Genomic DNA, 12,027 nt, shown 5'->3' with positions numbered 1-12,027 from the left:
TGATTTGGGTGTGAAATCGCAATCCTATCATTCAGCGGTGGCTTCTTCTTAACCCCTTTATTACCCACTGAAATGGAGCCATAGACTGGCTTTATCACCTGAGAGGGAACGCCCAAAAAAAAACAGCCAACTGCATAGCCATGACTTCCTACCTGTTTTTGTTTGTCTGGTTGCGCTCTATGGAATTTCTCGTTTGATTTTTGACCATTGATTCGTCAGCTTCTCAGGCCAGTTGTCAAGGCACTGGAGAAGTGTGAGAAGTGCCATCGCCTTGGAAACGAGTGCATTTACAAAAACATACTTCTCTAACCAACTGTTATAATAATAACTATGCTCATGTTGAGCTGTGTCTCCTTTATTCATTGACTCCTTATGGACGTTTTTTTTTTTGTACTCAGAGAAAAAATATGTACTTTTCAAAGCAATTATACTTCATGGTTATATATTAGGACCTTACATTTTCACTGCTGAATGTAAGTAGGGTTGTTTTGCCTTGTGACTTTCAGTGAATGAGACTTGAATATTAGCACCACCTAGTGTCATGAACGACTCTTTCTTTTAAGCCGGCGGCCCGGAACCTTTTCCATGTCCTCTCGAAAATTTCTGACCTTTAAAACCAACTTTTACATTTTCAAAATTGACTGTAAACCGGTTCACGAGAGAAAAGAACTTTGAAACAAAAAGACCACGGTGCCGCAGGACTAATAAAACAAGAAGCTCAAGTTAAGGAACATTCCTTTAAAAGGTTTAATTCTCGCTCAAGTTTCAGGTGTAAAGCCCTTACAGTGCCCAGGAGTATTCTAAATGAAAAAACCTAAGTGCGTTCCACAAAACCATCTTTCACGGCTCAGAGGTAAGAGGTGGTCAGGGCTTGGCGTTAGATTGGGAGTGAGTGTGTGTGTGTGTGTGTGTGTGTGTGTGTGTGTGTGTGTGTGTGCGCGTGCGTGTGTGGCGCGTGTGCATTTCTGCATGCCGTGCTCAGACTGGGTCTCTGATCACAGGAAGTTGGACCTACTTCAGCATTCCTATTAAAGAACCATTTCCTGCCCTCTCCTTTCAGATGGATTGATAGGCAGGACCAAGAAGGGCAGAGCTGCTTTCCTTTCATCCATGAAACCCTGAGCATTCCAACCTCACAGTCATTCATTTACACACACACACACACACACACACAAGCCTAGGCAACGTTCTTTAATACAGTGTGTTCAGTGTTTTGCATTAACATTGACATAGTCTGTAAAAAGCATAAAACAATCTGTCAATTTGTCCTGTATAACTCTTTCCCTGTTTAGTGAGTGAGCTGAGAGGTTTGGCCATGGTCGTAGCAAGCACCTAATGGATTTCTCAGGGAGCTTTGACTCATCAGGAGCAGTGGAAGTGAGCAAGACAAAAATAACATTTCACTTCGCTTACCCCTCTCACATGATGGAAACACACTGGGCTCCGGTGAAGTGAAAGAATTCAGTCTGATATCAAAAGCAAACAAGCAGTGTAGATGAGCCTGCCTTTCATTACTGCATACCTCATCTCTCTGACCCCTGTTAGAGGTCAAACTGCAAACAACACCCTAAGACATTCCTGTGAGCCCTAAACCAAAACGGTCTGATATACAGATGGGTTCTCATCTCAAACAATATTTATGAGCATGTAACATGCGTAGCCGCGTCCATTTAACGAATGCTTGAACGATGTTGCTGATGCCTGTGGGTAATATGAAAGGCACAGCTGGTTGATTACTAGGTAAGAGTTTTCATAGGCTGTTAAAAACCTGCTTGTCACGGCGCCAACCGCTTGCAGCAGTGACCTCTACTGGTAAAACATGTACATGTCACATTGACCATTTTTAGAATTAACCTTTGACTTGAAATATCTGGTTTATGCACAAAATGGTAATGAATTACATATTTCATTATGAATTTCTTACATATCAACAAGAAAGGCATGGTGCAAAACAAAACATCTCAAAAGGATAAACAGTAACTGAGTCAGTAAGAACTTAAAGGGTATTGAAGAGAGCAACAATATTAGCTTTCCAGAGTCTGACATTGAACAGGCACAGAGAACGAATTCTTCAAGTCTTTTTGGAGAGAAAGCTGTTCAAATGAAGTAGGCGTTCAGTTGTTAAAATCAGCATTTTAATGAACCAGAGGTTCATTTTAATCTTCTCATTACATTTCCGTCAAAAAAAACGAGGTTAGCAGAAAAACAAAGCAAATTAACTAAGGCAAATCAACAGCACTTTCTGGTGCAATTTCCTGCAAATGCCTACATCTCAGCAGGGGCTTCATATATGCATGTAAGCAGCGAACAACACTGGGAATACTGGAGTTCTGTAGGCATTGTTGTCTGGTCAGAAACAGGTGGCTTGGAGAGACTGGGAGAAAGAGAGGAGAAATCAAAGGCCGTTTTGAAGTGGTGTAGGGGAGCAGATTTCTCCTCCCGCTCCCCTGGCTCTCAGCGAGGGAGTGTTTCAGCAGTGCTCAGAGAACAGGAGAGAGCTGTTACGGCAGCAGAGTGCACCTCTGAACGTTCTTCCTGCCGACGGCCAAGGCACGTCTGACGCCTCAGGTCGAGCAGAGAGAGAGAGAGAGAGAGAGAGAGAGAGAGAGAGCGAGAGAGAGAGAGCGAGAGAGAGCGAGAGAGGAGGAGGGTGGGTCTGCTGCTTAATCATCACAGTCAAAAAGACTGCACCATCCACTTCAAAACCTCGACGCGCCACTACCGGGAGCTAACACACCGCACGCCATACACACATCGCCCCAAGCCCCTCGGCCCCATGGGCCAGGGGTTCTGCAGACAGTTCTCTGTAGAGGAGAGGCTAATCCACCACAAAAAAAAAAACAAAAAACAAAAAAAAAAACAAGTCTACAATGTTCAGACATCTAACGGCTCAACAATGAATGCAACATGACAGTTAAGTTGGATATCTGCGATTCGTGGGAATTCAAGGTCATTCGAGGGCAGGACAAAAATAGACATTAAAGAAAGCTCTCAGACAATGATCAGCGAGTGGCTTGGCGTCAGATGTTTGTTAGCAGTAAGGAAGCCAGACACATATAGCAATTGCTTGTTTGTTTGAAAATGAGGCGCTTGTGACAGCCACATTGCATAGCACATTTATCCGTTCGCTAACTACGGCAGAGACGCAATTGCTCCAACAGGGGTTTGGTTGTCAAGTCTAATGCGCTTGACATCCTGTCTGTAATTGGATGAGGTGCCAAAGACCCGATCAGGGCCGAAAGCAGCTGTGGCCGGTATAGGGTTTCCAGTGCCCACTTCTGATCCTCCTGTTGTCTGCCCCCTGGTTCAGGGATACACTAAGACACCCGCTCTGTTTCCCTCCTGTTAATCTGTCATTTCCACCAACTGGGCTGGTGACATTATAAAGCAGAGACAGGCACGGAGTTTCTCCTAAGCTTTCAGCATGATTGGATGGATGGGTATGCATTAGTACGATAGTCCCTCCCTCTCCTACTTTGGGTTTTTGACTCTTATAGTATGTGAGTAGCCAGATCACACTAACTGCGTTAAGTGGTGCTTGGGTGCTGGAATGGTACAGTGATATGTGAGAGTATTCAGACACAGATAATATAGCTCTTTATTCCATATGACTGCTCAAAGGCGGTTTTAGTATAAGCCTTCATTAAAGCAGGGATCAGCCATGGGGAAACCTCACTGTGAATTAGTTACATAAATACACATATGAATGGGATGTGAGTTAAAAGGCTAGGTCTAGGCATCGTTTCAGCTGGAAACAAACACAAAGCCAGGTCTGAAAAACAAGCTGAAGAGAACCAGGTAAAAGACCTGGGATTAAGTGATGACAAATGAGATACGAAAGACAGAAATATCACTGAATCGGATCATAGACGTCGCCTGACACTGCTGATTAGATGAGCGCAGATAAGTGTGCAGGAGAAAAGAATATAAAAATATAGCAACCAAAAGAAGGGGGGGGGGAGACTAAAACTATGCATATTTTCCTGATCGAGTTCAGGCATATGAAACATTCCATCGACATAAAATCTCATATCTTACCTTACTGTATCAATTTACGGTTTACGCAGTGGATTTAGCGCATACAAAATGTATCAGCAAGCGTGTTAATTTGTGTTAAGTATGTCCAATGCAACAGGATGTTATGCCTTTACCTCTAACTTAACGCACCAGTGGAAAGCGTTCTTTCCAGGCATGAGATTCTTTCTCTCTCTCTCTCTCCCTCTGTCTCTCTCTCTCTCCCTTTCTCTCTTCTCTTCACTCTCTTGCATGTATAAACTCCAGCTGAACTCTCTATTCCCAAGACACAAACTCCTTCCAGCAAGAAAGAGAGAGAGAGAGGGAGCCATGCTCAGACATTAATAGTGGACTGTGTCACTTAGAAAGAAAACGAGTCATACAACCATGAATCATTTTGATACATATATCCTTTATGTCCGCACTAACACGACGACCAAAGCATACAAGACAGCTCGCCAGTAATACTACACAGCTCTGTTGTGTGTGTGTGTGTGTGTGTGTGTGTGTGTGTGTGTGTGTGTGTGTGTGTGTGCGCGCGCGCGCGCGCGTGTGTGTGTGTATAAATAAATGATGCACTGAGGTAACTCTATCTGTCCCTGTAACCACTGGGGAGAGCTCATCATGTATTGAGGAGAGCAGCAGGTGATGCTGGGAGTTCTCCTCCTGTCCACTTCCATTTCATAGCTGAGAAAACACAGTGACAGAGCCTGCTGATCTCTATACTGCCCCAGCCTATGATGTAAACACAACACTGTCAAACCGGCTAACTTTAGACGGCTAAGCCGCTCCTGTCGACAAGGGAACCACAGTAGCTGCACTAACTTACGGTTACTACACGCTAGTTCGCTAACTCAATGGATTTGTATCATCCTTTCTAATCAGATATGAAAAAGAAAAAACACTAAAGGGGATTTTGTGATAGCAATCAGATCCTGCACCCTAATCAAAAGGCTTTAGCACCTGCTGGCGGTAAAAAAGAGCATATCTAAAGAAAACACAACTACTGTTTAGCTAAGGCAATAGGACTCTCATGCTTAAGTCAGTTCAAAGGGACAAGGCTGAATTCAAAGAGACAGGCCAGGCCTCCATCAGAAAGGGACCCAGCTGTTCTTCACTCTTTGTCATAACCATATTGACCCATTACACCGTCACAAACATATCGACCTAAGACGGAAATCAGCATCACATTAATCAGAGCCTACGGCCAATAACAACTCTCCATTTTCATTCTCAGTAGGAAGTGATTTTATCGTTTAAGTAACGTGTGTCCGCAAAGACAAAATGTGAGTAATACGGCTGACAGTTCAAAAGCTTTTTTTTAAATGGTTATGTTCTGAGATAAATGACAATGTCATTTTGAACAATGTCACATTGTCACCAAGCCTCACCACCTGCCGTTGATTGTGTCTGTGGGTTTAACCATCACTGAGAAAACAACTCAAAGGCTTCGCAGGGGCCAAGATCCCAAGGTTAACCACTTAGCGGGAGATCCGAACCATAACATGTATAATGTGACTCATAGCTGTCCTTTAACGCTATGCCCTTTAAATGTGCCCGTAAGAACTGTCCCCGTACGTATAGTCGAGAGTTGTCGCTGATACGCTAGGCGTGCGGTTTGATTCGCCCTACAGCGGCGACCGAGAAAGAACAGGTCGAGTTCTTGGCAGGTGAGCCGTTAAGTCATATCCCTAGACTTCCTATGTCAATTGTGTGGTTTCCTGCCAGCACTTTTTCCGAGTGCTCTCTCCATCGCAGACAGGCCCGCAGTCGACCTTTTTTTCATGCCGGCGCTTTCCGCATTGAAGTGTCTGACTGCGGGAAGAGCGTGAAGATGTGTGCATTTCAAAGAGGTTTCCTTTTTGGGAAAAGAGGCTGTTTGTCTTGCTGACAGACTGTTAACCCTGTCTAAAAAAAAAAAAAAAAAGCAGTTTGCTTAATTAAGACTACACTTAAACTTGGTCATTCTTAGAAAGTTGTGAGATCAATTTTCCTGGCATAAGGAGCATAATAAACGCCCTGTTTTAAAGAAGCTGTTATGGAGCGCATTCCAGACACTTTTGACTGCATTCTGGACAATGTTCGGTCTCATTGCCTGTTTCCCTTGAGCCTCAAATGCAACAATTCACAATGCACATACTGTTGCCACCCCACAATAAATTACATAGAACCTTCTAGATATGTAAGGTAAAATACATAGTGACTTCTGCCCTCAGGGAAAATGAAGGTCTTTGTTATAATCCCTATAGCTTTTTGTGTGGAAAATAAGAATTTAATGTCAATGCAAAAAACTCATATCCTTTCGTTAAGCTCATTCAGATGTGACTCAACAGCACTCTAAGATTGTGAAAACACGAGAGGAGTGAGAAAGAAGGGCATGGAGAGTGTGTAACTACTGAGAGATGATGTGTGTGAGAAGGGACAGATGAAAGAGCTGTTAGCACCCTATGAGCTGAACGACAGCCGTTATGTGTCTCACTGCCTCTCTGTCTGCTCTTTAGCTTCTCACCTTACACAGACCACAGTCATGTAGCAACAATGGAGCTAGCAGCCCAATATGGCATAGCTAGTTAAAAAACACAAACATTTACGTTCATGCACATGCGCGCACGCACACACACACACACACACACACACACACACACACACGTGCACGCACACATGCACAGACAAACACACGCACACTCTTCTTCTGGAATTATTAACTCTACAGCTCTGGATGGTAAAACGCACACTCCTTTTACACCAGCATATGCACTGATAAACATCTGCTGTGTCAAAAAGGTGTTAAACAAGTCATGAAGATTTGGATACAATCCAGACAAAAAGAGATTATTTCCTCCCTTAAGATCATTTTGGAAATATCGCTCCAAAAAGCAAGCTGTTCAAATAGAAACCCATGGTCTTGCCAGGCGATGAATAACACCCAACACTAAGGTAGGCTTTAGAAAAAAAAAGTGCTCTTTCACAAGGACCCAAATTGGCCTCAGAGAGAGCCAATGAGTCATCTGACCTGGATACATGTTGATTTCTAATACTCTACTCCATTGGAATTCACCAGACATCCATTTGTCCCAGAGTGTTTCCTGCATTCATGTGACCAGACTCCATGTTTCCGTGACCACCATCACTAATAACAGTCCCTCATTACAGCCAATGACTGTTAACAGAGGCTTTACCTTTAGTGCCAATGGGGTACTGCCCAAAGCAAAGGGGTGGGGTGGGGAGGGGAGGGACAGGGCCTAAAGTAATTCAGCGTCGCAGAAGGAATCTGTCGAATGATCAGACGAGACAAGCTCTGATATATATTTCTGAGGTTAGAAGCCATCGTATCTGTTTACACCATTCCAGACAACGAATATACAGATACGGCCAAAATCATCAAAAACATGCAAACGAGGCCAATTAAGCTCATTTATCTGTCGGCCTAAATGGATGTTTGCAGGCATTGCAAATAAGACTGGGTTCCACATCAAAGACATTGGGGGTACAGACAGTGACTCTTAGCCATTAACGATGACTTTCTTTACCGGTTGTGGCTTTGCAAGTGTATGCTAATAAAGAGAGAAGGGGAGCCAGCTGTAACGGCCTGGTCTCTTTATGTGGGTCTGGCCACCAAGGTTGCCCTCAGTCATTCTTCTGAGGCCTCCTCCACACCATGCAAAAAAAAAAAAAAAAAAAGGGCCACTTCTTTAGGGTCCATTCATATGCCAAAGCATTCTGACGAATTGATTTGGCCGGCCTGCTTGTTAACACACACTGAAAGGCAAAGCTGGCTTGTGTTATGCAGATCCGATCGGGTTACGGGGAGGGCACACGTCGGTGGCTCCTCAGCACATTCAAGCTAGGGTTTACGCTTAACTCTCTCTCTCTCTCTCTCTCTCTCTCCTCCTCCCCTCCTCCAACCACCCTCATCCCCTTATTTTTGCTTTTACTACAGCTAGTGTTTCAGTTCAGGTCTGCACAGACAAGAGAGAGCTTTGTCTAGGCCCCACTGGCAAAAACATCACTCTTCAAGGACTATAGTGTGGTGTATGGCACATGTCTAATATATAATGAGGGTTAGAGACTAAGTTTTTTTTTTCTTCTTTAAATCCATTAACTTCGGTTAGGGTGGTGGTGTTTGAGTTTGAGTGGAACAGAAGTTAAGTGTTAAGATTTGTGTATGCTTATTATTTGCAGCTGTATTATCTGTGGCCCTCACAGTGCTACGCCGCCATGTGAAGATCAGCGTCTCGGTACAAGAGAAGTGTGTAAGTGGGTCATGCGATTACACACTGATCAGATAGCTAACACTTGCTATGCTGATGTTAATAGGGTCGCTAATGAGCCTCATTAGCGCAAAGAAAATCAATCAAGCCAAAGGCAAGCATAAATAATTCACCACAGCGTGTTGCGCAAGTTAAAACCCTCTACTCAGGTTACCTTCACACTGAGTTTTCTGACTCTATTTATGGGTTTCTTTACCAGACAGAAGTTTAAACATTTATTTTGAGCTCAACATTTCTCTTTTCTATTTACTTTAATTAATGTGACATGCTGATTGACTCTTAAAAGCATTTTAATTATAGACTGAGACACCTTCAGTGTCAGGAAAAATAAATCCAAATTTGAGAGATGTCTGGAAAGAAACTGACTTAACTAAGCAGGATTTTTTTTTTATCATTTGCACTTTCAGTGAAAATAAATTGTAAAAATGCAGAAAAAACTGTGGTTGTTACATCAGCACAGTTTCAAAGTTCAAGTCTCAAAGCAAAACGTTAAATACGTTTTTGAATTGAGGTCTTGTGTTGGGCTGGAACGGGAGCACAGTAAACAATATAACCTGTGTACAAGAGAAAATATAAACCCCAGGACATCAGCTTAGCAGGAAGCCTCTTTATATAAAGGCAGAAGAGTGGAAACACTGAAAAAAGAGAGTGACTGACTGAGACAGAGAGAGAGAGAGAGAGAGAGAGGGAGAGAGAGAAGGAGAGAGAGGGAGAGGGGAAAGAGAGGGAGAGGGGAGTGAGATCGGACTCAACTTCTGGCTTGACGTGTCTTGAATATTTAGGAAAACATGAATATTTCAGGGGTTTCAGAGCCGTGCTGATCTTATGTGTGTGTTGAGTGGGGGTCAGACATGACTCTTTCACCTTTACTTATTCATTCTCAGAGTGTTCTCCTTTGCTCTAGGAGGACTACGCATTCCTCAGCTTTTAGCCCACTCTCAAGGCAAGCGCATTTTAAAGAGGGTCAGCTTTCTCAAATATGCAAACTCTCTGGTACACCTAACAGCGAGTGAGTTGACAATCACACACCATATAGCCTACACTGCACTTAAGAGCTTTAGTCTAGATCCCAGGTGATTAGATGGACAAAGATGAATGTTAAGACCTGCAACAATACATCTAAATGAATGGGGGAAAAAAGGCAAAGAACAGCACTAGGAAAATCAAACCATCTTCACCTTGTTACGTCTGCCTGAGTTTTCCTTTGTTTGCTTTGTAACTGTCATTCCCTCATAAACATTTAGGTGATGTCATATGTACACACCTGCGTGCCTAGTTTTCCTTATCTCCCTGTGTCTGGGGTCACTTCGTAACTTTCATTAAACTAATACGTATCACCAGGCAGGTAAAATCTCAACCACTCCGCATGAGAAGAACGTCCCGTTCCCTGTCCAGCTAAATTCTTTTTTTTTTCTGTTACATTTAACGTCACCATAAAACCACCTCATGGCACTCCACACACAAAGACAAGTCTCCATGGCTCTGAGAAGAAATGTCTGCTGTAAGTTTGCAGGGGAAAAAGTTCGACTTTTATTGTGGTGCTGCAAAGATGGGCAATTAAGGGCGCATTCCTGGGCTGACTGTTGCCCTGTAATAGTTTACAGCGATGGGAGGGTTGATGAGTCTTCACCCCCCCCGCCCTCCCTTCCCCTCTTTATTGTGAACCATCCATTGGTTTCCTTGTAAAGTCAACACACTTCCAATAAAGCTTCTATAGCCTCCAAGGCATGTGGCCATCTCTCACTGCGTAAGATTATTCATAGAGTTTTCTTTTCTCTGTGTAACACAGTAAAAAGAAATTTAGACATTTGACAGCCACAACCTAAAGCCTATAAGATGAGTTCAAGCTCAAGTTACCTCAAAAAGTTTTCTTGAGGGGCCGTGGTTTTCACATGGGAATATCTTGGGCACAATCTGATTTAAGTTCAGAAAGGTACTGCAGTATTATTAGTACAGAGAGATGAACTAAAACCCTCAGCAAGTTAAATGTATAGCACTCTAGAATGTTCTAAACAAACAATCTCATCTCCTTTACAGGGCATCTCGGCACATCTCACCGGGCAACCCTCATTCTGCTAAATCAACTCCACATCAGAATGTGGACAGGCCTTGAAATTACTGGAGCAAGAATGTAGCTTGAATCTCCAGAATAGCTTGAATAGCTTGTTCAATGTAAACTGTTATCTTTGAGCACACTGGTCCAGCACAATGCCAGCACAGCTCAGACATGCCCTGCTGAATCCTCTGAAAGAACTCTATCACAATAGCTTTAGTAATCTTACCAGGAGTCCTCCTTACCAACACATAGCCTGTCTGTTTCTTTATCAAATGTCTACACAAAAGTGCATATACGCAAAGGCACCTACAGACTCTTAATGAGGGGAAAACGGATTTACCTCCATTTGTGCAGAATGAAGCCGGGACACTGCTCACCACATACATTGCAAGGCTGTCCTCTTTCTGGGTCATCTAGCGCAGTGAGCTGGAGGGAGCAGAAACACAAAAAGAAGGCTGAAGGTTTTTAAAATCTCACCTAAAATCACTGTTGATTACTGTTAAATAAAAGTCCATGTTTTGTATAAGTTGTGGAAATTCTGAAGGGAAAGCATGACAGCATGTTACGTGTGTTTTAAAATACAGAGCATGTGAATGACGCAGAATACGACAGTAATTACCGTTTTGGTAGTCTCACTTCTGTAATTCTCTTATTAAATCGTTGTGTGACTGATACTCTTTAAAACTTTGAAATTATGAAACAGAAATACTGTAATAAACACATGTTACAGGAGGTCATGTGACCAAACATGTACATAACGTCTAAAAGCTTTAAGAGGTTTATCTTACTCCATTAGTACTAAATAGATGGCCAGCTGTACACACCAGAGTTTGTGGACGCAATAGTAGAAAAAAACCCCGTAGCATTAGATGTGAAAACTACTGTGTATTACATTGCTCACTCAGCAACAAAATCTTGAATTAGGCTAACTCAAGGAACGGGTATCATCATTTCATGCAGAATTAATGGCATACCCTGATAATAAATGATAAATTAACATTTCCTCCCAAGATTCATAAACAGTTGAAAGGCATATCTCACATGCGCTGGAATATCTGGATCAATAGTTTATTTAACATTTAAGTGACGCATTCTTCTTGAACTTCAGGTTAATGAGCGCTCACAGTGCTCTGATTAAGTTGCAGTAAGAATATTTGATAACTTTGCACGCTCGGCACGTAATGCCAAAACATCGCATTCGTAGTTAGACGCTGCAGCGACGAGTGGTAAAATTATTTGTTTTCTAGAGAAATTAGTGCCCCGTATAAGTGTAAAGCAGTTTGTATGAACTGCATTCAGGTAGCCGTTAAAAACGCCGCTTCTCCGTGTACTCACCGACCGGCTGGACTGTCTCTTTTTGGCGCTGCGGTTGAACATGACAGATTCAGCAGTTCGACCTGAGACCATAAACGATAACGTGCACCTGGAGAATATGTTTGCACATTCGTAGCCAAATCCTCACCGCGGCGCTTGAATCAACACAGATGTAAATTGTCCCGTTACAGTGCTGAATGAAAGCGGTCTATTTCCGGATACGCCAACTCCACTCTGTCTCAACATAGCCAATGACATTCCTTGCCCTGGACAACTGGAAACTTGGTATAGTTGGTTAAGCTTGAATGGAGATGGACCGGTGAATCCCTAAACCATTCGTTTTATGAGAGTTTGCAACTAATTCCAATATAC

General features: G+C 42.9%; 1 protein-coding gene across 1 annotated transcript in view; it reads right to left on the bottom strand.

Annotated features, from left to right (window-relative positions):
- Positions 1 to 11,718, bottom strand: part of prickle2b (prickle homolog 2b) — a 61,094-nt gene extending 49,376 nt beyond the window's left edge. The window contains exons 1-2 of the mRNA XM_030777747.1: positions 11,677 to 11,718; positions 10,682 to 10,767 (exon numbers count right to left, since the gene is read on the bottom strand). Of these exons, the coding sequence (XP_030633607.1) occupies positions 10,682 to 10,767; positions 11,677 to 11,718 (128 nt within the window). The remainder of the gene's footprint in view (positions 1 to 10,681; positions 10,768 to 11,676) is intronic.
- Between the last annotated feature and the right edge of the window lie 309 nt (positions 11,719 to 12,027).

The sequence above is a fragment of the Chanos chanos genome, chromosome 6 (genome assembly GCF_902362185.1).
Source record: "Chanos chanos chromosome 6, fChaCha1.1, whole genome shotgun sequence".
Classification (NCBI taxonomy): Eukaryota; Metazoa; Chordata; class Actinopteri; order Gonorynchiformes; family Chanidae; genus Chanos; species Chanos chanos.
The sequence above is the reverse complement of the archived record's forward strand: the minus strand, read 5'-3'. Positions and strand labels throughout refer to the sequence as shown.